The 26,742-nt window shown below is 49.5% G+C and overlaps 1 protein-coding gene across 1 annotated transcript in view; it reads left to right on the plus strand.

Annotated features, from left to right (window-relative positions):
• Nucleotides 1–721: 721 nt before the first annotated feature.
• The window catches only part of NIN (ninein), a 111,923-nt gene continuing 85,902 nt past the window's right edge, over nt 722–26,742 (plus strand). Inside the window, exons 1-3 of the mRNA XM_062205146.1 lie at nt 722–790; nt 9,797–10,000; nt 25,087–25,168. Of these exons, the coding sequence (XP_062061130.1) occupies nt 9,818–10,000; nt 25,087–25,168 (265 nt within the window). The 5' untranslated portion in view covers nt 722–790; nt 9,797–9,817. The remainder of the gene's footprint in view (nt 791–9,796; nt 10,001–25,086; nt 25,169–26,742) is intronic.

A 26,742-nucleotide genomic window follows, 5' to 3' on the forward strand; every position in this document is an offset into this window, starting at 1 on the left:
CGTCGGGGGAGCGAGTGGAGTAGCGGCAGGCGGAGGCGGTCCGCACCGAGATACCGCTGGCCCGTGAGCCACAGACCCCCGGAGGCTGCGCCGCGGGCAGGTGCGGCGGCCCGGCTAGACCTGGTGGGAGGCTCGTGCGCTCTCCAGGGCTCGGGGCTAGACCCTCCAGGAAATCCAGGTCCCGCCTCCAGGACCCTTCCAGGAAATCCAGGGACCGTAAAAAGCCCCCCCCCCCCACACACACCCATCTCAAGGTCCCGCCGGCGGGAGACGAGGTATGCCCCGCGTCGGCGGGGATGAGGAAGGTGGGAGGTCGGGGGTGCGGGGTACGTGCGGGAGCCTCTGCCAGCACGGGCAGGCAGGCGGGGGTGGGGGACGCGCCCGCCTCGTCCCGCGGCGACCTCGGGGGCGCAGGCCTGCTCTACCCGCAGCCCGAGCCCGGGCGTCTCCAAGTTCAGCTGTCGGAGGCAGGGGCTCGGAGGGGGGCGAAGCATCCGGGAGGGCCCGGGCGGCGCCTCCCGCTCCTCCCTCGGCCGCTGGAGCCGCGCGAGCCGCGGAGGAGGAGCCGCGCCCCGGCCGGCGTCGCCCTGACTCCTCCTCCTCCTCCTCCTCCCCGCGCGGGCCCAGCGCTTCCTCCCCGGCGTGCAGAGCTCGGGGTGCCCGCGGCGGAGCCGGGAGCCGAGCGCGCTGGGCGCGGCCGTCCCGCCGCTGCAGCCGCCGCCGCCAAGCCCCAGTGCGCCCGCGGCCATGGTCCCCGCGGCGGCGCCGGGCGCCTAAGCCCCGGGACGCGGTAAGCTGGGCGCCCACCCCGGGGCCCCGGGCCGCGGCCTGGGGAGCGCGGAGGCCTCTTGCGCCGGGGGTGGCCGCGCACAGGGACCGGGGACCAGGCGGGGCGGGGACGGGTCTGGCGGGGGCTGCCGGAGGCCCCGGGAGCCGCGCTTTGGTGAGCGCTGCCCGTTACATGTGGAAACGACGCCCGCGCCGGTCTCGATGCGCGTCCTTTTGAAGGACGCGCGCCCGGAGCCGCGGCGCAGGCTGCTAAGTATTGTCCCGCGTCCCGGGCCCTAACAAAGCGTCCTCCCCGGCTCCGCACAGCGCCTGGCGCCGCCGGAGGCCCGCGGAAGGTAGGCAGCGGCCGGCGCCAGCACGCCCGGATGGCCGCGCAGGTTGCCAGGGACGCGGGCGGCATTCGCGCCTCCCCCGGCTGTCCCCGTAGCGTCGCCCCGGGCCCCGCCGGCAGCCCGGGACTGAAGCTGCCGTGGTTGGCGAGGGGTGGGAGGGCGTGCGCGGGGCAGACCTGGGTGCCCAGGGGCTCGGAGGGTGGCGGTCGCGGAGGCGTGCGCCCCCGGGGCAGCCCGGCGCTGGAGCCGCCGCCGAGGGAACCCCGGGTGTCAGCCTGCACCGTCGGAGGGTGGAGGGGGAGCGCGATTGCGACTTTGCCAGCGTCATGCCGGGGGCCGGGGCGGAGGGAGGGGGGCGCGAGAACACGGAAAGCCCCGGCCGCCACACTTGCGGGCTGGGAGTGTGCAGCTTCGGGGGCGGGAGCTGCTGGGGTCCCCGGGTGGGCCCCGCAAGGGGACAGCGGCGCGGGTAGTCGCCGCCGCTTTACAGCTCTTCCTGTGAAATTGAAAGAGAGCGAGACAGAAAGAGGCGACTTCCCAGCCTCCGCCCCACAACCCGGGGTTCAGGTGGAAGTAAAGTGGGGGCTTGTCCCGCCCGGGGGCGGTGAGTGCAGGCGGGTGGGATACGGTGACGTCTTGCGCTCGCTTCGCCCGACAGAGCCAGAGCCCCCCGGGGTTCCGGAGGCTGCGGGCTGGGCCGTCCCGCCCGGCTCCTGACTGCGTTAAGTCGGCACACATTGCTGGGACTCCCGGCAAAGTCCGTGGGGGCGCGGGAGCCGAGCCCCTGGGTACCCGGCAGTGGCCAGCCGGGTCCCTGCAGAAGCTGTGACATCTGAGGCTTTTCCAGCGCCAAGGGATTGGCTTCCTCCTCCTCCTCTTCCCTCCCCCTACCCTTTAGCTAAAGGTTCTCTAATGATGAGCATATTAGCTTGGCGAGTGACCTGAGTTATGGGGTTGATCCTTGCTCTAGAGTTGAAGGGAGCTGTGAAAATGGCCAGGCTGCAGAGACAGGCACAACACAGGCCGGCTGAGAATGGAGTCTGGGGTCTCCTCCGCCCGTGGCATTGTCCTCCCGGAGGTGATGCGAATGGCGGGGGCCGCTCGTGTGCAGAATCTCACCTGTTCTCTCAGCGTTTCTGCGGCGGAAGCACGCTAAACTGCAGGGCAGAGAAAGCAAACGGGTCGGACAGCAGCACAGAGACGGGCTTGGGGTGGGGGTGAGGGTGGGGGGCGGCAGAGAGAAAGCCGCCCTCAGCGTGGCCTTGGCATTGAAATGTCAGGAATCGGCTGTGTTAATAGGCACTTGTTCAGAACGACCTGTGTTTCTTTTTTCTTGTTCTTTTTTTTTTTTTCTATTTTTGATATGTAATGACCCTGAGTATCAAAAGATGCTGTCTCACACACGGAGAATAGGAAGCCAATGAATTCTTAACAGGTGATCTTAATTTAGCAGCCAATATTATGGGTCAGATGTTGAAATAGCATGATTTAAATGTCACTGCAAATGACTTTCTAAACTAATATTTCACCAGTCTTGATGCTTCCAGTTTATGTTGATAATGAAAATGCATTTCATCAGTCTTACGTGGATAAAGGGCTGGTAGGTTTAGCTAGAGTGTTTGAGAGACACTCATTAGCCTAAAGCCATTTGAGGAGGCTTATTTTTGTAGCTTCCAATTCATTTGTAAGCCAATAAATAATGCAGCTTGAATTCTGGCTATTTAGTTTGCATCTGTTCCACAAGGCCTTATGGGAAGACTCACTGAAGCTTGCAAAAAAAGATATTTTTATCCTATTAACAAATAAAACAGAATTATTAAAAGATTATGCATTCTGCAAGTGATCAACTTTGAAATTAGGATGCTGCTTTGTTGCAGCTTGTACCAGCAATTAGCCATTTATTCAAGCTTTTGGTTGGATAACATTACAGACCATCTAAGCACTGATGTTTGCCTTAATACGAAGTTGGGGAAACAATGTTTATAAATGTGAGCGAACATAGCTCTTCACTTACACCTGGAACTGTGAGCCCAGCTTCAGGCATCCTAAGTTAATTTGAATAAATAGGGCTCAAGAAGCGAAAGTTGTTACAAGCCTTCTATTTTAGAAAACAGTATCACAGAGTTCTGATTTCTGCTTTTGTATTTTCCCTTAGTTGATTACAGGTTATTGAGTCCACATTCGGCTAGGCTAATGATTTTTCCTCCAGCTACCCTGAGTTAACTACTTGATTGGGTAATCCACCTGCTGTTAGGTTTAACAAAAGCCTAGGATGACGGCATCCTTCAGGATATAAAATACTAAGGCTTGTTTGCATTTTAGAGTAAATGCTAAAGGGTGCCCTTAGTTAACTTAGATTCTATAGTGCACTAGCGAAGGTTGCTATTTTATTTTAAATTTGTGTAACCTGACCTTTTCCCTATGCCGTAGCACTGAGGCTTTTGTGGTCAGTTTTTACACCACAGTCTTCCAGTGATACTGTCATGCTTCTAGTACCCAGCTAGGAATGGAGGACTATCTGAGCAGAGAGGCCACACTGGACAGTACCTGATGTGCTGCCGGGCAGCAGTAGCGTTGGACAGAAGTTGTCTCCCTTGTAAACACACAGATGGAGTGCAAGCTCTTGTACTGTCGAGCTTTGGCTAAACTTGAATTTTTTTCTTGACACTATTTCCTTGTATACAGAACTGGGTCCAAGATGGTCAGCCTGGAAACCCTTACAACAGATTAAAGTGTTTGCAGCAAAGACAGAAGAAACAGTGTAATGTGATTGTTGGCGTTATTAGGCCCTGGCTTGCCAAATGAGGAAGGCGACAGCATGAATGAAAGGTTTTGCCAAAGTACGCTCTGTGTGCATCCCTTCAGTTCCAAAGTAACTAAATTAGCTGCGTGGTGGTCACTGCCTGCTCTGTGAGCCCCCGACAGCTCTGTCTGAACACAAGCCCTAACACATCTATTCTCATGCCCAGCAAGCAGGGCGGCCGAGCTGAGGGGCTTCCAGAAATTCCGCAGAGCTGTTCAGCTGCTGGGCCATCTGGAGGGGAAATAAAAGGCCTAGGCCAGGGGAATCTGGCCTCGTGCTTATTTATCATTTGGCTTTCACTTGCCAGACTTTGGCCCCTTTCACTGTCTCCAGCCCAGAACAGACGTCCCCCTCTGGCCAGGGTGCTGTTCTTACAAGCTCTTTCCTTGAACCTTGGATGCTGGAAAGTTCATGAGCCCCCTTTGGTTGGCGACTTCATTGTCCCAGCTGCAGTCTCTGTTGGCGCTGTGAGGTCGTGAGCTAGGGTGGCCAAGGGGGGCACTGGACACAGATCTGCACTGGGCTTCCTGTCAGGGTGTGCGGCAGTGTTTGGGCAGCCTTGTTTCGAGTTATTTGGAAGGAAAATGCTCAGAATCGTAGTCATTATGGGTGGTGATTGGGGATAAATGTTTTGATTAATGGCTGTGTGCATCTGTCTCTCTTGACCATCCCTAGTTAGAATTCCAAACCATGGCACACACTGGGTTTTTTTTATTCCAGAGGACTCCTAAGGACTTGAGACAATTGGATGGGGAAGGTAAATGGCGAAAAGAGGCCCAGGTTTATGGCAGGCTTCATAAAACTGGAATTGTTCTTTGGAACTGGAAGGAGGTTTTGTCACTCAAAACCCAGCCTTCTTCCTCCTGCTGTTAATGGGGTCTACTTGGGCTTTGTGGAAAGCATTGTATCCTACAGGTGAGACTTCAGTATCTGTTGTGGGGAAGTTAGCAATTGTCAGTTCCTGGGCTATGCTCATTACAGAGGATATGGGATGCTGTCTGATCAATTTTATATAAAAGTTCACTACTTCTGTGCCCTAAGTCAAAAAGCTGCTTTAGAAAAAAAAGACAATATTTATTCTATCTGGGTATCCTTTGTAGGCCATCATCAGTCACTCAGTAGGTCAAGAGAGGTAGGAAGAAAGGAGTCCACCTCTCCTTTCTTTTATTTTTTATTTTTTTTTTTTATTTTTGGACAGGCAGAGTGGACAGTGAGAGAGAGAGACAGAGACAGAGAGAAAGGTCTTCCTTTGCCATTGGTTCACCCTCCAATGGCCACCGTGGCTGGCACGCTGCAGCCGGCGCACCGTGCTGATCCGATGGCAGGAACCAGGTGCCTATCCTGGTCTCCCATGGGGTGCAGGGCCCAAGCACTTGAGCCATCCTCCACTGCATTCCCTGGCCACAGCAGAGAGCTGGCCTGGAAGAGGGGCAACCGGGACAGAATCCAGCGCCCCGACCGGGGCTAGAACCCGGTGTGCCGGCGCCGCAAGGCGAAGGATTAGCCTAGTGAGCCGCGGTGCCGGCCTCTTTTTTTTTTTTTTTTTTTTTAAGATTTATTTATTTATTTGAAAGTCAGAGTTACACAGAGAGAGAAGGAGAGGCAGAAAGAGAGTGTGAGTGAGGGGTCTTCCATCTACTGGTTCACTCCCCAGTTGGCTACAATGGCCATAGCTCTGCTGATCTGGAGCCAGGAGTCAGGAGCTTCCTCCAAGTCTCCCACATGGGTGCAGGGGCCCAAGGACTTGGGCCACCTTTTACTGCTTTCCCAGGCCATAACAGAGAGCTGGATCAGAAGTGAAGCAGCCAGGACTCAAACTAGCGCCCATGTGGGATGCTGGCACTGCAGGCGTCAGCTTTAATGGCTATGCCACAGCGCTGGCCCCCACCTCTCCTTTCTAACTTGAAGTTAGTGGGCATGGTATTCTGTACTGTTTGGCAAGCTAACCTATAAAAGTGGTTATAAGTTTGCTGGTAGGGTCTTTTCTGTGGTCCCATTCATGTGGTCTGTGTACATGTGTAGGATTGAGGTAGAATATAATTCAGATTCACTTGAGTTCAAATCTCACCTCTGCCCCCATGTTAGTGCTATGTCCTTGGACACTGCCTGATTTTCCTAAGCCCCAGTTAGAACATCTGAACTGGGAATATGGTAGTAACTGTTCACAGAATCAGGAGGATTACATGAGATGATGTACATAAAACACTTAGCACAGGCCAGACTCAGGAAATGCTCAGAAGTTAAAACTAATAAAATTTGAAAGTTCCTTCTAAATTCCTAACTACATTTTAGCCTTTCTGCTTTTATTTAACATTAGTGATTAATAAATCGCCTTTTTTTAAAAAATGTTCATTTATTTATATAAAAGGCAGAGTTACAGAGCAGGTAAGTGAGAGAGAAGTATCTTCCATCCATCTGTTCACTGCCTGAGTGGCTGCAGTGACTAGGGCTTTGCCAGGCTGAAGCCAGGAGACTGAAACTCCATGCAGGTTTCCATATGTGTGGCAGGGGTCCAAGCACTTGGGCCATCCTCTGCTGCTTCCCCAGGCATGTTAGCAGGAAGCTGGGTCAGAAGTGGAACAATCAGAACTGGAAATGGTACCTATATGGAATGCCGGTGTCACAGGCGGCAGGTTAATCCATTGCACCACAGTACCAGCCCCAGTGATATGCCTTTAAGAGCAAGGCAGCACTGAGCATTGCCGTTGCCATTGTCATTTACTAATACAGGGCTGTTTGTCTACATAATTCATCCCCTGCCCATTCTCATGCTTTGCTTTCTTGAAGGTAAGTCCGTGATTGACTTAAGTTACCCCTCCTAAGTTTATCCTTCCTTTGGAAGTCGGCAGGATTTGCTCAGTTCCCCTCCCATAGTAGCTTTCTCTGATTAGCCACTCTCCCATGCCTGCCATCTTCAACCCTCACAACAGCCCTTCTGCGTGGGTGCTGTTGTCCTCATGCGTAGATGAAGGGACTTGAGAAAGCATGTGAGCACAGATTCTCCTGCAGTTTCATCCCACCGCCACCACAACAAATGTGGCTGAGATGCATGAATCCATTGGCTTAATTATGAACCCATTTGATTAACCTTCAGATGGCTCCACATAGTACAGTTTGGCAGCTGCTGTTAGCGCTCTGCTTTTGCTTCGTTATGTCTGCATTTGAAGGAGGGCTGGCTGGAGGGAGGGGAGAGGTGAGTGGAGAAGAAACAGGTATTTCAGAAGTTTCATTGACTCCTTTCTCCAGCTCACGTGCAAGGTGAGTTGCCTCTCAAGGAATATGCCTAGACTGAGTCCATGGTGTTTCCTGAGTCGCTGTGCATTTGGAGGTTGGGGGACAGGGTAGAAAAGAAATAGAAGGTATGCACCTCACCCTGAAAGGCATTTCTTCCCAGTGGCGAGGAACAAATTCTTGCACATGAAATTACTGATGAACATTTGGAGAATCATATGAGCCAGCAAAATGCATGTGTGCCAGGGGAGCCCTGACAACTTGTCACCATGTGTAACATCTCCTGGATGTTTGCAGAGCGAGCTTATGTTCCTCAGGAGTGGGGCTTTCTTCCCAACCTCTTCTGCCCACCCTCCCGTTCCCTGCCTCGGTCTTAGCACGGGCTAAGAAATGTCATAGAGGGCTATGAAAGAAGAGATTTTTAGAAAAGAAAGCTGCTATCAAATCAAAGATGTTTGATTTCATGAAAACGCAGTGACCTTCTGAAGAGCTTGAGGTGACTGCGGATCAAATTCAAAGCAGCCCATGAGATCAGACCTCTGGGTGCATTGTTTTGCTGCTGCTTTCATTGGTTAGAGGTACAAATCCCCACCCCTTAGTTTTAATTTTTATAAAGGAGCAGTGTTAGAATTCATCCTTTTTTTTTTAACACATGCAATGGCACTTCAAAGAGTTTGTGGAAAAGGCACGTGAAGAAAAAAGCTAAGTATGGATTTCAATAAATTGATCTCTTAGTTCTGTTTGTCTAAGAACTTTCTGCATGGATTTCAGCCACTTTCTCTCTTCGTTGTCTAAGAACTTTGTGAGGAGCAGCTGTGGATGCCAATGTCGGCAAGAGCGGAATAGTGTGGCTTTTATGGAGTTGGTCAGGTGCCGTCCCAGTGGACAGTGAGGCTGAGCGCTATGGCAACCCTGGAAATCCCAGAGCACCCTGGGGATTCTCAGCAGGTTTGGGTTGACACTGGGCAGACCCTAGGTGAGTCTCATTAGCCAGCCCTTGGCCTTGTCTAAATTCCTAACCCTCACGTCTGGCTTAACACCTTGGTGCCTCTTTTCTGATGCGGTGATGTTTACATAGCACTCTGCTTATTTTGAAAATATTTACATGGTGATTAGTTAACCCAACAGACCAACTTCGGGAAGGTTGCCAGGACCAGGAGCACGTTAGCAGTGGAAACCCTGATAATTAAGAGAAAGATCCCTGTCCCAGACAAGGGGCCTGGGCCGCACCTGTGCCTTGTCCCTTTAAAAGTAGCCCCAGTACACTTGGAGCTGCCTGGCAGCGCTGTTTGGGTTCAGCCCCTAAGTCCACTGAACGCTGCTGAAGCCCTTGGGAAGTGGTGGCTCTGTTTGGCTTGTTGTGTCTGGAAAGACGGAAGTGGGATGCTGAGCAGTGCTGCCCGCTGATGGAGAGCGCTGCTGTTTCCAGCTCTGGCCGTGGTCCACATCCCTGCTGACGTGTTTCCCGCATGGCAGTGCTCTGTTCTGTGCACCCCTGCCTCTGGAATAGAGCATTTTCTGACCTAGAGCTTGGTTCAGTTCAAGGTGTTCTTTCCGTCATTCTGGGCCCAGAGATGAGAGGCTCACTGCAGGTGGCTCATGTCACTGTCTCAAGGGCCTACATAGATGGTGTTTGGCAGCCATTGCATCATGGTAAAGGGACCTTCACATGTGCGGGTTTCAGGCTTGCATTGGGCTATTCAACGCATTATGGATGAATTATTCTGCAAGGAATACAACAGATTTCGGTACCCGGTATCTGGAATTTGATGATGCATATCACTGGCATAAGTCACCGAGAGTTCTTGATGCCTTCAGTCTTTTATGGAAAGCCCAGGGTTGGGGAGGGTCAGAGAGATGGAAGGTGACCCTGCCAGGCATGAAGGGGTGGGACGCTGTGTGGTGCAGGTTGCCTGCCATTCTGCGGCATTTGGTTTGGGACTCTTTCAAACCTCACCACCTGAAATGTTGGAGAAGTGTTTTCTCATTTCTCCAGGCAACTGAGCATGACCTAATGCTCCCTGGGACGAAGGCACCCTTCAGGGAATACTCTTCCTGTCACACCTTGGGTAATTGCACCCACAGAGTTAATTGAGTTGCTTTGTGTCAAAAGCAGCATTCAGCCGCAGGTAAACAAGGAGCTGGCTTTGCAAGAGCTGTGTTCCTGCAGTGCCTCTCGCCGAGTCTCCCTGTTATTGGGGCATCCAGGCGGAACCAAGTGGAGCCCATCAGCTTGGCCCGTCGCAGCCTGCAACATCCAGACAGGTGCTCCGGAGCTTGCTGACTTCCAGGGAATGTTCGCTTGAACATTTTGGTTGTCACAAGTGGTCTTTGACCTTCAAGTTCTGGGTCAGAGGAGCCCATCGAGAGAGACCGACCGTCAGCCTGGAGTCTGGCAGACTGGCCATCCCCCCGAGGGCTGAGCAGGAGAGGAGGGTGACTTTGTGCCTACGTGACCCCCTGACTCTGGTAACCCCATCCTCGTGAATCTTCTCCTGATGGGAGCCCTTGTGGGAGCCCTGCTGGTCCAGGCTGGGGCGTGAAGGGACCTGTGGGCTTGCTGGGGTGTGTGTCACAGGCAGCGACGGCAAGTGTGCACGGGGGCTGCCTCACCCTGTCCCTGTCTCTTTCCTGCACACAGGTGAGCGCTGTGGGCTATGGGATGGATGAGGTGGAGCAGGACCAGCATGAGGCCCGACTCAAGGAGCTGTTTGACAGTTTTGACACGACGGGCACCGGGTCCCTGGGCCAGGAGGAGCTCACCGACCTCTGCCACGTGCTGAGCTTGGAGGAGGTGGGCCCGGTGCTCCAGGAGACGCTGCTGCAGGACAACCTCTTGGGCAGGGTAAGCTGTTGGGGAGAACGCAGGCTGGGGGAGGCGGGGTGCGCTTTCTGTTATTGGGGTGCCTGGCTGGCCATGATCTAATCGAAAGAGGACCGTGCTGGGCGTGCAGTGACGGGTGAAGGGGCCTGCTCTCATTTGTGCTCAAACAGGAGCGGCGTCTGAGTATCTTAGAGGTAACAGGAGGAGGTTTTCCTGGTTCTTAGTGTGCCATTTTCATCCTTGGAATGGAAAGGAGGGGGTGAGATTTTCATTGAAGAGAAGAAAACACGCTAAGATAAAAGAAGCCTGAACCTAGCGTTCCTGAGAAGAGCGGGTTTCTGTTGTGACTTTGACTCAGTAAAGCTGTTTTGTGTGCATTGGTTCTGGGTGAAGTATTAATTAAACCTTCCACCAGGAAATGAGACAGAAAAGGAGGTAAATACGGTGCAGGTTCATTTAAAACTCAGCATGCCTTGTTCCCCGCAGGGATGTGTGTCTGTGCCAATGTTAGCTTCCATGTTTGACAACGAATTGTCACACTCTGCCACAGATAAGTCACAGGTGGAAGGGATTTTTTTTTTCTCTTGCTGATAGTGGGAAGGACATTTGCTCTGACCTGCATTTGTCTCTCTCTTTTTTTTTTTTTTTTGTTTGAGAGTTAGAGTTACACAGACAGTGAGAGGGAGAGACAGAGAGAGAGAGAGGTCTTCCATCCTCTGGTTTACTCTTTAAACAGCTGCATCAGCCAGAGATGTGCCAATCCAAAGCCAGGAGCCAGGGGCTTCCTCCAGGTCTCCCATGCAGGTGCAGGGGCCCAAGCACTTGGGCCATTTTCTACTGCTTCCCCAGGCCATAGCAGAGAGCTGGATCAGAAGTGGAGCAGCCAGGACTTGAGCTGGCACCCATATGGGATTAACCTATTGCACCACAGTGCTGGCCCTGCAATTGCCTTTTAATTCTCATAATTTTAATTAATAACATCGTGTGTTTGGCTTGGTTGAGTTTCTTGCTGTTGGCTTTTAGAAGAGATAAGAGGGAAGACGGGTGGTGCTTTGAGCTCTGTCGCTCTCGTTTCACTGGCACTTTGTGGACGGTGGTTTCTGTCATGCGTTGAACACTGGGGAAGCAGGTGTGAAGCTCTTTCTCACTGGTGACTGAACTTCCTCCTCTTCGGTGCATATTGGCTGTCCCCTGGCTGACGAGATCTGTTAGCAGCCTCAGATCTAATTTGATGTGTTGTCTCCCTATAACCTGAGACAGGAGTTGTGATCCTCCTGTGTCCTCTGGGGCATGGCACCACAAATGGAGTGTTAAATGGGGCTCACACCTAGAGAAAAAGACAGTTCTTTGCAAAAGCTGAGGCTTTTCTTGGCTGCTCTGTGGGAGGTGAGCTGCTTGGGGATACATGGGGGTCCCTATAAAATGCTGCCAGTCTTGCTCTCAAGGTAGTAGCACCGGGAGCTTTGAAAGCTGAAACTATTTGCTCTCCATCGTGTAGTTCACTCCCATGTTGTTGTGGGGCTTCAGGATCCAAGGACTTTTTGTGCCGAAGGAATAGTACCAAGAGATGGATCTGTCTGAATGCTTGCTAAAACCTGAGGAGACTTAATACTTGTCCAACTGCAGGTCTTAGAATCAGCAGAAATACAGAGTCCTTGGCCCTGACCAGGTCACACCCTGGCAGCAGGTGTCTTCTTTCCAGCTGTTGCACATCTTTGCCTTTCTTTGACTATAACAAGGGACCGGCCATTGATTGGTTTGTTAATGACTGGACACTGTCAGCCTGATTTTTGTGTTTGCTGTTTGCTCAAGTAATGAATACCTGAGTGGTGTATAGCGTGATATTTACTTAGTGAGCCAGGGATAAACGTTAAATAGATTTAAGCTTACTGATTTCATGTGGGAGGTGCCTGGTGATTGTCTGGATAGCGGGTTTGGTGTGAACTCCCGCACTACTGCTACATCTGCATGTTCGGTGGAATGGAATTGCTCTCAGTTGATCACATAAACTTGGCCGTCTGCTGTGAAGGTACTCTCGGTGGTCTATAATTTTAAATTATAAGAAAAAAGAAAGCCATAGAATTCACTGGGGCCATCCAAATGCTAGTCCCTTCATGATAAATTGAGCAGGGACACTAAATTGAATTATAAATTATTTTCTATGCCAGTCACCTTTCTTCTATGTAGAAGTATTTATGGGGAAACTTGTAAGAGTGAGCAGCTTGGTTTAATAATAATAATAAAGCAGGAAGAAAGGGCATCATAAGAACCTGAAGAGATTTATATGTTAATTTATTCAACAGCTATGTGTTAGGTGTGGCCTGCGTGTCTGGCATCCCAGTAGTCCTGGGGTATGGGTGCCTCTCAGTTAGTTGTGCGTTTACCATAAACTGCAGTTTTCCATTAAATTGGCTTTCAGATGCATCAGTACCATCAACTTTCTGGATGCTTAGGGCATTAATTTTGTACATACACATAAAGTATAATTTTTTAAAAAAATAAAACTTGGAAATTTTACCTTTATTGAAATTGAGGCTGCTTTCATCATTCTTTGTTGAAAGAGAGATAAGGGGCCAGTACTGTGGTGTAGTGGGTAAAGCTACCACCTGCAGTGCCGACATCCCATATGGACGCCGGTTCGAGTCCCGGCTGCTCCACTTCCAATCCAGCTCTCTGCTATGGCCTGGGGAAGCAGTGGAAGATGGCCCAAGTCTTTGGACACCTGCACCCGCATGGGAGACCTGGAGGAAGCTCCTGGCTCCTGGCTTCAGATCGACGCAGCTCCGGCCACTGTGGCCAACAGGGAAGTGAACCATCAGGTGGAAGACCTTTCTCTCTGTCTCTCTACCTCTGCCTCTCTATAATTCTACCTTTCAAGTAAATAAATGAATCTTAAAAAAAAAAAAAAAAAAGATGAGAAGATGGAAAATATTTTTTCCTTAACCAAGAATATGAATATTATCTATTTGCTTTTTAATTTGACCATCTACCTTGAATCATTTGATTTTTCTCTAAGTCTAATTCTTTTAATGATTGTCAAGGAAGGTAACTTGAAACCATATGTCGTTTTCATGATAGGCCATTTCCTCCAGAATCACGTTTCCATTCATTTGTCTGGCTTTATACCTGGAAGCTGCATTCCCCTGAACATGATTGTTTTATGCAAGTGTTGAAAATGTCTAAAGCTTGAAGATGCCTGATTTGAAGGAAAGGGGTCCTCACTGATCTGTGTTGTTGACTCATTTATCTAAAGAGCTGCACCCATGCCTTTGTTATCATTAAACACCTGTCAGTCTCTTCTCTTAATCTCTCCCTTTCACTCTTCCAAATAAATAAAATAAATCAAAAAAAGAAAAGAAAAATCTGAGTTGCATGAAGCTCCAACACCAACTCCATAAGACACAGAAGAACTGGGGCTAAGCTGGTCAGTTAGCGATGTCTGGATACTATATGAGGGCTGGTTTGAGTCTTGGCTACTCCATTTCTGATCCAACTCCCTGCTAATGCCCCTGGGAAAGCAGCAGAGGAAGGTCCGAGTGCTTGGGCCTGTGCCACCCACAGGGAAGACCAGATGGAGTTCCTGGTTCCTGGTTTTGGCAAGCGAGTCAGCAGGTGGAAGATCAATCTCTCTCTCCCCTTATCCTTTCTACCTGCCCCCCTTTCTCTCTCTAAATCTACCTTTCAGATAGATAAATATTTTTAAAAAGAACTGAAGAACTTAGTCTAGTGGGTAGTGACCTGGCAGGTGACTAATCTAGGTAGCAAATACTACACAAATCTGAAAAGGGTAACAGTTTCTTCTTGAATCAAATTTTTATCCAAGCAATAGATAACAATTGCAGATACCTCCTATTTCTTGTATCTTTTACATGAAGCATTCCTACATGTTTCTCTATATCCTTCTGTTAGAAATCAAGACATAGGCCGGCACCATGGCTCAATAGGCTAATCCTCCGCCTTGCGGTGCCGGCACACCGGGTTCTAGTCCCGGTTGGGGCACCGATCCTGTCCCAGTTGCCCCTCTTCCAGGCCAGCTCTCTGCTGTGGCCAGGGAGTGCCGTGGAGGATGGCCCAAGTCCTTGGGCCCTGCACCCCATGGGAGACCAGGAGAAGCACCTGGCTCCTGCCATCGGATCAGCGCGGTGCGCCGGCCACAGCGCGCTGGCCGCGGCAGCCATTGGAGGGTGAACCAACAGCAAGAAGGAAGACCTTTCTCTCTCTCTCTCTCTCACTCACTGTCCACTCTGCCTGTCCAAAAAAAAAAAAAAAAAAAAAGCAAGACATAAGAATGATAGTTTGCCTTGGTTTTATTGAATCCTTTAGTTATAGTCATCAGCTGAATATCTGTTTAGTTACATCATTTAAATGAATTTTCCTTTCTTAAGCAATATACTCAAACTTTGAAACAAAATAGCTGAAGAGTTTTATTGCTAAGTTTTTTTTTTATAAATATTTATTTTGTTTATTTGAAAGGCAGAGTTACAGAGAAAGAGAGGGAGAGACAGAAGTATCTTCTAATGGCTAGCTCACTCCCCAGACGCCCATGATGGTCGGGGCTGGGCCAGATCAAAGCCAGGAGCCAGGAACTCCACCAGGTCTCACACATGTGTGGCAGGGGTCCAGATATTTGGGCCATCTTTTGCTGTTTTCCCAGGTGCATTAGCAGGGAGCTGGATCAGAAGCAGAGCAACCAGGACTTGAACTGGTGCTCCAATTTGGGACCCAGAGTTGCAGATGGTGGCTTAACCCACTGCCCCACATTGTTGGCCCTGTTGCTAAACTCTTGAGTATGAATTTGGATGCAGAGATACTGTGGTGTCCAGTACTCTTAATGATGAGCACAAGTCAGCTGAGAGCAGAGCTCACTGTCGGCTTCCATAGAGTCCCAGGGGTGTCAGGACTTCCATCACCAAAGGTACTTGGAAATATTCTTGTTAAAATTTGATAGCTGTACAAATACTTAATTTTCCTCAGCTTCCCCTTAGCTCAATTTGAACTGTATATATATATATATATATATATATATATATATATGTCATGATTAGTTTCCTATGCTGGATTTGCTTATTTGTTTGTCTCCAACTCAATGAAGGCACTTCAAAGTTTCTTTCCACCGTATACATTGTAATCGTTGGAAGAGTAAATCCCAAATAGAGAAGTACTTTCTGGTTGTCATTCCCCGGGCTTCCTCTCTGCATGCAGGATTATGCTTGGTCACCACGCAGTGTCTATTTATAAAGACCCCATGACTGTGCTTCGCCTACATTTTATTGATCTGAGGCCGCTTGAACCTATCACGGGTAATGGAAATATTTTATCACATCTCTCCATGTCCGACCCTTTCGTTTATCCTGCTGCTTAACCACTGTGATCTAACCTGAAATGGTTAGGCTTATTTTATTTCATTTTATTTTTATTCCTGTGCTGGTCTTGTGCCTCCAGGTAAATGATCATTCTCTTCCTTTCCAGGAGTTGTTTTGAACTCTTGTTGGTCTGTGGTTCCCCATTATAGAAAGCAGACTCTCCGTGTAGGAAGTTGCTAGACTTGTTTCTATTCTGTATTGCGTCTTTGCTGTCAAACTCCTCCCAGAATTAACTGGGCTTTTGTGTCCTGGAAATCCTTGAGTCTCTCAGAGGTGTTCAGTGTAACAGGAAGCGAGGGCAGGGGGAGAGCTTCGGGGAAGACCTTGGTCTCGGAGTGGCAAGGAGGAGACAGAGCTAAACGGCCTCTGTCTTCCACCTCCGTTATTTCAGTAGCACCTGCCTCCTGTGCGGATCAGATATGGTCAGCATGCTCATCAGTTTGGTTCACCAGTTTGGTTTTTGTGACTTGCTCCTTACCCACACAAAGGGGACTTTTTGCAGTGGCCATCACAGATGTTTGCCTCCTGGCTTTGGATTGGTGCAGCTCCGGCCGTTGTGGCCATCTGGGGAGTGAACCAGAGGATGGAAGACACTCCCCCCTCCCCGCCTCTGCCTCTCTGTAACTCTGCCTTTCAAATAAATAGATAAATCTTTTTAAAAATTATTTATTTATTTATTTATTTTGAAAGAATTAGATCTTCCAACTGCTGGTTTACGCCCCAGAAGGTTATAACAGCCAGGGCCAAAGCCAGGAGCTGGGAGCTTCATCTGGGTCTCCCACTTGGGTGGCAGGGGCCCAAACAGTCAGGGCCATCCTCCGCAGCTTTCCCAGGTGCAGTAGCAGGGAGCTGGATGGGACGTGGAGCAGCCAGGACATGAACTGACATCCATATGTGATACCAGCATCTCAGGCTATGGCTTTACCTGCTGTGCCTCAATGCTGGCCCCTAAAAAAATCTGCCTTTTAAAACAGCCTCGCTTGGGCCGATGTGGTGCTGTGAGTTAAGCCACCACTTGCGATGCCCTCATTGTATATCAGATTGCCTGTTTTGAGTCCCAGCCACTCCACTTCTAATCTAGCTTCCTGCTAATAGGATCCTGGGGAAACAGCAGGTGATGGGTCCCTGCTACCCAAATGGGAGGCCCATATGGACTTCCTGGCTCCTGGCTTCAGCCTATCCCAGCTCTGGCCCTCTATGCTGGCATTTGAGGAGTGAACCAGCAGATGGGAGGTGTCTCTGTCTCTCCATCTCTCTCTTTCTCTGCCTTTCAAATACATAAAAGATAAACTCTAAAAGTGGCCTGCACCTCGCTGTGTATTATCTACATTAAATATGACTGCTAAGCTACAGTAACCCAAATGCTTTTTGAAAATATTGGTTGTTCATTCAGATACCACGTGCCTTTGTTAGCCTGTGTCATCTCTCCTTGCACGGTGCTGTCAACATGGTTTTCCTGTGCCTTGACCTTCCCATGAGTTCCTATACCCATTTTAGCTAATGTGTCGTGTTTTTCTTTTCTCAACTTCCCTAAGTATTAAGAATTGCAAACCTACTGAATTTAATGACAGGCCCATAGGTCTCTGCGTTCTCTCCTTTTAGTGCCGTTTGAACACTGCCCCCCCACCCCCGCCACGTTGGATTGCCTTGTCTGTGCGAGGTGATTTGAGGCACCGTTAGCATCTGCATTCCGGTTCCTGTGGCAGATTTTCTGTGGTTTGAAAGAGCATTTGTTCCTTATGTGATGCTTAAACTCTCTCGGAAAGGCAAATTGTGTGTCTTAAAAAAGTGCTGACATGAAATGTTGAGAGGCAAAGTGAGGTGCATTTCTATTCAGCCATCGTGACACCTGACAAAAAATATCAAACTTGACTCGTCTTCCTGGTAATTGAGTTTAAATGTCATGTGTGTTTTGAGTCAGTCATGTCATTTTCCCATTGCTGGGAACTGCCCTTTGTGCCACACCAGATCCAGGGATGCTCTTAGGATGAATGGCATGCATTCTTATTCAAATGACGAGGCTACACCCAGCCGGGCCTGTTACTTGGTGAGGTCTGATTGCATTGTATATTTGGGAAGATTTCTAAATTTTAACAGAATACAATAGTAGAGCTCCCTTGGAAGAGAAGAATAGTACTGAATAATTGTACTTACTGAGCGTGGTCACCCCACGGATGCCCGATTATTCATGCTAGAGGAGGTTCGGGACAGAGGAGGGGGAGTCTGCGTGGGGCCCTGGGGGCTTTCCCGCCACATCAGTATTCATGAGCACTAATGGAAATGAGCCATCACCTGCCTCGGCTGGTGAGGCCTCTCCTTGAAAGATGTAGCGTTGGCTGCTATTTCAATCCAAGGCCCAGAGTCTCTGGCCTTTGCAAGAAGGAAACTAGAGATTAGTTTAAGGCTTAATGTTGTTCTGTTGGTTTGGATATGTTAGGTTTGGAATAGTTAGGGGTTCTGGCCTTCCGTACCCCCCAGAAAAGAGAGACGGAAAAAGAGCTGGAGACCGACCTCAGCAGAGGCAGGCTGCTTTGTTGAAGCAAAGAGGTGGTGACAGTCTGTTCTTGTGAAGAGATTGTGCCCAGGGCCCACACAGGGCTGGGTTTTCATCCGGCTGGAGAAGGAATCTGCTGCTGCTGGTGGGAGGCAGGGGTCTTGCAGCTGGTGGGGAGCAGGGAGTAGGGGGCTCAAAGAAGCTGCTGGAAACTTTCCTCTTAATCTGTTTGACAAGCTGTGCAGCTTCTCTGTCTTGCAAGGAGTCTGAGAGAGGTTGAGCTTGGTTCCTGAACCAAGGGTCTCAACAAAAGGGAAGAAATGGGGATTTATTGCCCTGTAGGATCAGCTGCTGAGTTGTATCTGGATTTTTGGATTGTTTAAGATTTATTTTTATTTATTTGAAGGGCAGAGTTAGAGACTGAGATTGAGATTGAGATTGAGATTCCACTGACTGGTTCACTCCCCAGATGGCCAAATGACCCAAATTGGGCTGATCTGGAGCCAGGAGCTTCTTCCAGGTCTCCTACATGGTTGCAGGGACCCAAGGACTTGGGCCATCTTCTGCTGCTTTCCCAGGCACAACAGCAGGGAGCTGGATTGGAAGTGGAGCAGCTGGAACTGGAACCAGTGCCCATATAGGATGCCAGCACTGCAGACAGTGGCTTAACCTGCTATGCCATAGTGCTTACCCTGAATTTTAATTTTTTTTTAATTTTTTGATTATAGATTATGAAGAACCTCCAAGTTAATACTCACGGTTCATCTTCTCTAGAACCCTTTTTCTGAAATGAGACTGGTTTACTACCTGATAAGCACGCCTGGAAACCTTTTGTTCTGCCTGTGCATTCATTGAAGAGGTGTCATCAAACTTTCCCTGTTCCTTGCCCTCCTGGCCAAGAAGGATATGCCTATCCACCCAAGGACCCTCCTGCCTGTTTTGCCTCTCTCAAGGCATTTCCCAGTGTGCTTTCTTCCCTTCCCCATCCCACCCCCCTGCTTTCTAGAATCTAGCCTAGAGCTGACAAACTCCTTAAAGGCAAAGCTCTTTGTCTTCCCCATCTTGCATCCCCTGATGCTGCCTGACACCTGCTGTGTGCTTTCCACCTGCTGGCTTCTGTTCGGTCCAGGGCTTGTCTCAGCAGCAGCAGGGCGTGTCCCTGGAGAGTGAAGCCATTTGGGTTGGGCAGAGTTGCTAGGCTTGGAAGAATCCAGTTGGAAGGCCTGATTCTCCCACTACCTCCATCACTTCCAATACCTTCGGCCTCGTGCAAGGCACATGCCTTCCTCTAAGCCTCTCTCCTCAATTTCAAGATGGGATCCCTGACTTGACTGTCACCCATGGATGTCATGAGATTCGAATGACAAAATGTCCGAGGGAGAATGAGCTGACAATAATATCCCCATCCGTGTAGTGTCATCCACAGCCACACTGTAGAATTTTCTAGTCACTGGATCATTTACCCCAGGTAGCAGCAGACAAAACACATTGCCCCTTGGGAACTCAAATATTGTTTTTAAAGTTTCACCCTATCCAAGAGTATGTTAAACATTGTGTTGTTCTAGATCATTTAAAATCTTCTTGGTCCCTCATTTGTTCTTCTCTAAAATTGATACCCTCAGAATTCATTTGGTGACATTTAGGGATCTTTGCCCAACGCTGAATAACTCCAACCTACTAGATTTTTCAGTGCACCTGTCAGCTTTTAAAGAAGCAGTTTATTAAAGCATAAAAAACCTTTTAGTTTTGGTTGGAGGAGGATGGTCGATGTATTTCCTCAGCCTCAGTATGTCCATAGTTGCTTCTGGTACTTACCTCGGGCTGTCCTTGTCTTTTATCTGCTGCTTCTGATCTGCAGTGGGTTGGGGAGCACAGAAATGAAGTTGATGATAGATCCGGAAGAGGAAGAGTAGGCAGACCCCACGTTGATCCTGTAGCATTTCCTATGAAAAGAGTGACTGGGGCTTGTGATGCCTGTCGGATTTTGATGCACTTGTTTGTGGGTTGTCTGGGAGACTGCAGTAGAAGCTGTAAGATAAACAAGCTTCCATGTGGTTGAGGCTTATACAGTCTCAAAAGTTTCTATGTTCGCTATCCCATATTCGAGGGATACTTAGGCCTCTTCTACAGCCTTGGAAGTTGATTATAAGTAATTCTGGATTATGGCTGTCTTTGTCGTATGTCCTGGGGAGCAACGTTGAGGGAGGTGGACCGCGGGAGACTGTCGCTGCCCATGCTTGCTGAGTTGAGCTCTGCTGGGACCAGATTCACAAGGGTTCTTCACAGTTGCCCCTGAGAAAACTTCCACCTTTAGAAGACTCACAGGCAGGAGATGTGCAGAGTCAAGAATAAGGGACTCAGGGTTCTCAGGACAAGCGCTCCTGAAATAGGAGCCTCTCCCTGTTCCCTTCTCACTGTAACCAGGGGAGGCTTGGGTTTCACTCACGTCCCCTCCAGGAATACCCTGAGGGAGAGAAGCTCAGCACCCCTGGGGTCCCTCCACAGCCAGCTGAGTCCCCCTCTCTGGAGCTGGGCAGCTCTGCAGATACCTGGTGGGTGGGGTGGGGTGGGGGCACCCCCACCCTCCTCCTCTGCTGTCTCTCTCTCCCCCAAGGCCAATTGCCTGGCTCGAAAGAATGGCCTCACTTCCCTTGGAAGTGAGGGGAGCAGATACGCCCCTTTAGTACAGTTCGGAGTGTTAACTACACTTGCAGGGTGCTCGATACAGGTGTATCCGAACAGCTTGTGGAAAATAGAATTCAAAAGCTTGAAATCCATACAGACTTTTTTCAAACTATGGTTTCCATGAACCGTGTTGAAGACCCCACCTGGCATGGACTTCTAGATGTATTTATTTTTATTTTATTTATTTATTTTGCATCAAAATAAACTCATTTTCCAGGCTGGTGCTGTGGTGTGGTAGGCTAAGTCTCCACCCATGGTGCTGGCATCCAATATGGGCTCTGATTTGTGTCCCGGCTGCTCCTCTTCTGATCCAGCTCTCTGCTATGGCCTGGGAAAGCAGTGGAAGATGGTCCAAGTCCTTGGGCCCCTGCACCCACGTGGGAGACCCAGAGGAAGCTCCTGGCTCCTGGCTTCAGATCGGCCCGGCTCTGGCTGTTGCAGCCATTTGGGGAGTGAACCAGTGGGTAGAAGACCTCTCTTTTTCTCTCTCTGTCTCTCCCTCTCTCTGTAACTCTGCCTCTCAAATAAATAAATAAACATTAAAAAAAAAAAAAGCACCTCATCTTTGAATTCCATTTTCCATACACCTTCTGGAGTACCCTCATGCATCCCGCAATATTCTGTATACTTTGTTCATGATGTTCTTTTTATCTCCTTGCCGGCGCCGCGGCTCACTAGGCTAATCCTCCGCCTTGCGGCGCCAGCACACCGGGTTCTAGTCCCGGTCGGGGCACCGATCCTGTCCCGGTTGCCCCTCTTCCAGGCCAGCTCTCTGCTGTGGCCAGGGAGTGCAGTGGAGGATGGCCCAAGTGCTTGGGCCCTGCACCCCATGGGAGACCAGGAGAAGCACCTGGCTCCTGCCATCGGATCAGCATGGTGTGCCGGCCGCAGCACGCCTACCGCAACGGCCATTGGAGGGTGAACCAACGGCAAAAGGAAGACCTTTCTCTCTGTCTCTCTCTCACTGTCCACTCTGCCTGTCAAAAAAAAAAAAAAAAAGAAGCATGATGTTCTTTTTATCTCCCTAACACTGCCATCAGCGCAGTAGGATTATCATTAGCCTAAATTACTGCCCTGCTGCTAGCAGTGTGCCTGCCTGACTCCCCGTGACACTTCCTGAGAGTCTGCTCTGTGCGGCTAGAGTTTTGTCCCACTTGGTCACCGCCTTGTCCCCAGAGCCGAGGGCAGTGCTGGCATGTGACAACTGCTTGATAAATATTTATGGAATGAATCATAAATATCCTTTCCTGGATAGCCTCATTTTCACAGATGCGTGAACTAAAGCGGCTTAGTAACGGAGCCAGTTCACGATGGGAAGTGGGCAGTGGAGGCAGAATTAGAATCTGGATCCACCTGCTCCAGAGCCTGAGATGTCCTTGCTCCCTTCTGCCTGCCCTGGGAAGGAGGGCCATTGCTAGTAGGAATTAGGAGACACCTGTCCAGCAGGCCAGGTTGGGTGCGTGCCTGGGCGTGTGATGACTGTGGGTTGATTGGCTGCTGGGGAGGATGGCCTGGCCCACGGGGACTGGGGTACACAGGCTCCAAGCCCATCACCGACTCAGGCCCACGGAGGCACATCCTGGCCCTCGCGCCTGTAACATGCTGTCAACTGTGAGACCTAATTAACACTGCTCATGTTTCTACCATGTGTTAACCCTTGTAGGGATTGTGCCCTGGGTTTTCAGCAGGTGCCCCCCACCCCCACCCCACGGACGTGTGCTTGGCTGCTTAGCTGACATTGGTCCTTAAAGTCCATACAGTCTAGCCAGCGCCGCTGTAGCTCATTAGGCTAATCCTCCGCCTGCAGCGCCGGCACACCGGTTCTAGTCTTAGTCAGGGCACTGGATTCCATCCCGGTTGCCCCTCTTCCAGGCCAGCTCTCTGCTATGGCCCAGGAGTGCAGTGGAGGATGGCCCAAGTCCTTGGGCCCTGCACCCACATGGGAGACCAGGAGAAGCACCTGGCTCCTGGCTTCGGATCAGCGCGGTGCGCCGGCTGTAGCACGCTGGCCACAGCGGCCATTGGGGGGTGAACCAACAGAAAAAGGAAGACCTTTCTCTCTGTCTCTCTCTCTCTCACTGTCCACTCTGCCTGTCAAAAATAAAAAAAAAAAGTCCATACAGTCTGACTTGAAACTGGCTAAGTGTTCTCATAACCAAAAACAATCAACAAATAATTTTTTAAAAATAACTATGTGAGGTGATGGATCTATTAATTAGCTTAAATGTGGAGATTATTTTCCAATGTTTATGTAGATCCAGTCATCAAGTTGTGTATAAAATTAAAAAGTCCATATAAATTGAAGGGAATATGATTTTGGAGGGTAATTTCAATCCAACAAAACAAAGGTGGTAGAGAAATCGCATAAGCAAGCAAATACGGCTTTAGGAAGTGTAAATTGAAGTGGGTTTTTCTCCTTTGATTGGCATAGATGAGACATTGTGTGATTTTTTTTTTCCCCTCCTTTGTTTTGATGATCAATAAGATTTGCTGCCTTTCCTAATTTAATTTGGAAGTGCTTTTTAAATTTTTGTTTATTTTTTTAAAGATTTACTTATTCATTTCTTTCTTTATTTGAAAGGCAGAGTTAGAGAAGGAGAGTCACGGAGATATATATATATATAGAGAGAGAGAGAGAGAGAGATCTTCCATCTGCTGTTTCACTCCCCAAACTACCACAACAGCCAGGGATGGGCCAGGCCAAAGCCAAGAGCCAGGAGCTTCATCCACATCTCACATGTGCATGGCAGGGGCCCAAGCACTTGGGCCATCTTCCACTGCTTTCCCAGACTGCTGGCAGAGAGCTGGATTAGAAGTAGAGCAGCCGTGACTCTAACAGGTGCCCGTATGGGATGCTGAGCTGCAGGCTGTGGCTTAACCCGTCGCACCACATCAAGGGCCCCTGAAAGTGCTTTGTGTCTGTCACCTATAATTAAACCTAGGTAATACGTTGTCTGTAACATCCAGAGACAGCTGTAGTAGCACAAGGCACAAATCTGTCAACTCTGCGTTTCCATCCGGGGACCTGTATGGATAGGTGCCTCTTGATCCAACTAGAATTATAATGGTAAAAAGTAGCATCTCTCCCTCCTCTCCCAGGGAAAGGTCCCATAAATTGAGGTTACAGAAGAATATATTTGGCTATAAACTGTTTAGGGGCCAGTGTTGTGGTGCTGCCTGTGATACCAGCATCCCGTCTGAGCACTGATTCCGGTCCCTGCTGCTGTGCACCTGGGAAAGCTGTGAAAGAAGACCCAAGGTCCCATCACTGTGGTACAGTGGGTAAAGCATCCGCCTGCAGTGCCAGCATCCCATATGGGTGGTGGTTCAAGTCCTGGCTGTTCCACTTCTGATCCACCTTTCTGCTGATGGCCTGGGAAGGCAGCGGAAGACGGACCAAGTCCTTGGGCCCCTGTACTGATGTGGGAGACCCAGAAGAAGCTCCTGGCTTTGTCCTGGCCCAGCCTGGTGTTGTGGCCATTTGGGGAGTGAACCTGTGGGTGAAAGATCTCTGTCTCCTTCTCTCTCTGTAAACTCTGCCTTTCAAATAAATCTCAGAAAAAAACTGGTTCACTTTTTTAACCATAATGATATCCCCAGTTTGGATCAGTTACCTAAGTAACACTTGGGTTCTTGTTCATTTCCTTCATGGTGATTGTATTTTTAGGAATTCAGGAAAGTACTTTCTCAGATTCTTTAATCCTTTGTGTTTGCTTTTTTTTTTTTAAGATTTATTTATGTATTTGAGAGGCAGAGATAGAGAGGTCTTCCATCACTGGTTCACTCCCCCAAATGGCTGACAGCTGGAGATGAGCCAATTGGAAGCCAGGAGCTTCTTCCAGGTCTCCCATGTGGGTGTAGGGGCCCAAGGACTTGGGCTATCTTCTGCTTTCCCAGGCCGTAGCAGAGAGCTGGATGGGAAGTGGAGAAGCCAGGTCTTGAACCGGCAGCCACATGGGATGCCAATGCCGCAGGCGGAGGATTAACCTACTGTTCCTTAGTGCCAGCCCCTTGTGTTTGCTATTGATTGCTGCTTGTTTATCCCATCACAGAGGTCTCAGGAGATGAAGAAAATATGCCTGCCCCAGGCAAGACCGGTATCAGTCACCCCCCAAAAGACAGCCTGCTTGGATATCTAGGAAATGAGAGGGTCTCTGGGGCTCCTTGACAATGCTTCATTTACTCAGGAACTTCTCCCCAATATCCAACTTGACAGCTTTCTCTTCTGGTCTTGTTTAGACAAATAAAAGGAGCTCAGAGTTCAAAACATGTCTTTTCCCGAGCTTGCAAGGAGGGCTTTGCCCTATTGCTTTCACTTGGGGACTGGAATCACCGCCCCTGTCGGTGTTGGTGTCTCGGCCCTGTGTGTTGGAAGTGCTCGTCCCACTTTACCTCCTGTGCTTTTGAGAAACACAAGGCAGCCGAAGTGGGTCGTGACTCGCTTCCAGGTTGTCGGGACAGGAGCAAACAAACAGAACAGATCTGCTACCCTGTAGATAGATTTGTATTCTTAGGGCTGTGGAAGTGATTTTAAAGGTAATCGTGTTGGCTTTTTTTTTTTTAAGGTGCATTTTGATCAATTTAAAGAAGCGTTGATACTGATCTTGTCCAGAACTCTGTCAAATGAAGAACACTTCCAAGAACCAGGTAAGGCCACCTCTTTTTTTTCCTCTGCTCCCCATCCTCCATTAAGAGGTGTCCAGGGAAGAATGTGGGGACCCCGAAGCACGTGCAGGGGGGATTTGGGGCATCTGGCTCTCTCGGAGTGAGCTGTTATTTTCAGTGCCTTCTCTCTTGATAGCATCCTAAAAGCCTTGCAGCTTTTGGACACTCGAATGAGACATCTTTACTCCAGCAGCACATTATGGAAAAAAAAAAAAAACCACTGGGTTTGTTGCAAGGCACCACGTCGGATGGGGTGGCAGCGGAGCTGGTGACTGCCTTTGTCTTTGTTGGCTGCGCGTGTGGCAGGAGAGGCTTTGGGGGACATCTTCCCTGGGAGAAGGAGGGTGGCCAGGCAGGAGTTGATTTTATTTAGTCCTAGTGGTTGGGTAACTCCCTGCTGTGAATATCAGCTCCCTGTATTAGGATTGTTTACCTGTCTGTGCTCTCTGGGATGGTTCCTGCAGGACTGTGTGGGTCATTTGTACATCTCCAAGTGTCTCAAGGAGCGCTGGAAATGCTCAATGTTCAGTGAATGTTGGGAAAGAAAAGAATTTTGTATTTCTTGGTTTTTAAAACATAGCCAAATGTCACCGTGTTCAAAGCTGTGTGTGTGTGTGTGTGTGTGTGCTGGATGAATGAGATGTGGCAAGTAGCTAAGGGGAAGTCTAAACAGGGTAGAAATTGGAATTGTGGTGCAATCTAGCTTCGACGGCTCCATGGTCACCGTGAGCTGGGACTAGACGTTGATTCTAAAGGGACACTGGGGGACTAGGGGTTTGATGGAACTTTTAAATCTGATGTGTGATACAGTTACAGGATTGAACTTTTCTAACCCTCAGAATCGTGCACGAATGTTGTGAAATTTACTCGATGTAAATTACTCTGCAGTGAACCTGACTTTAAAAAGGAAAAGATTTTTTTTCCCCAAATACAGCTCAGTTTGGCACTGAGGAGAGGTGTTCATGTTTTGTTGCTGCAGGGAGTCCTTCACTGGGACCTCTGAGATGAGGCACCAATGGGAATGCATGCTTATCCTTCTAGAATGTTCCAGATTAGCATCCTGTCTATGATCGCTTTCTTTTTAGTAATGCTGTGGATTCTGGATTGAGCCTCTCACTTTTGCCTAAGGGTGGCCACCTCTGGGAAGCTTATTGTCAATGCTGGGGCTGGCCAGAACGCGCTGGAAGCCTGTGGGGGCCTGGAGGCAGGTCACTTGCCTTTTGGAGATTTTCCTAACTAATAACAGAATTTCTGTAGGTGGCATTACCAGAACATGGACTTCAGTTACCTATGGGATGACCTATGTTATTGGGATTTATGCTTCTTTAAGGTTGCCTGTCATCTTGGTAACAATTAGGCATGATCTGGGGACTCCGAATAGAGCTATGGTGATGTCACCGCTGGTGTACACTTTCCTTGATAGAAACGGAGGTACTGTGAGGGCACCTCTGTAAGCTCTTGGAGAGAATGGAGTTCAAAGATAAGTTTATTTTGCTTCATTCAGTATTTAAACCCTTTGCATAGCTTTTCCATAACGGGATTTTTCATGAACCTCT

This window comes from Lepus europaeus, chromosome 11, assembly GCF_033115175.1.
Source record: "Lepus europaeus isolate LE1 chromosome 11, mLepTim1.pri, whole genome shotgun sequence".
In the NCBI taxonomy this organism is placed as follows: Eukaryota; Metazoa; Chordata; class Mammalia; order Lagomorpha; family Leporidae; genus Lepus; species Lepus europaeus.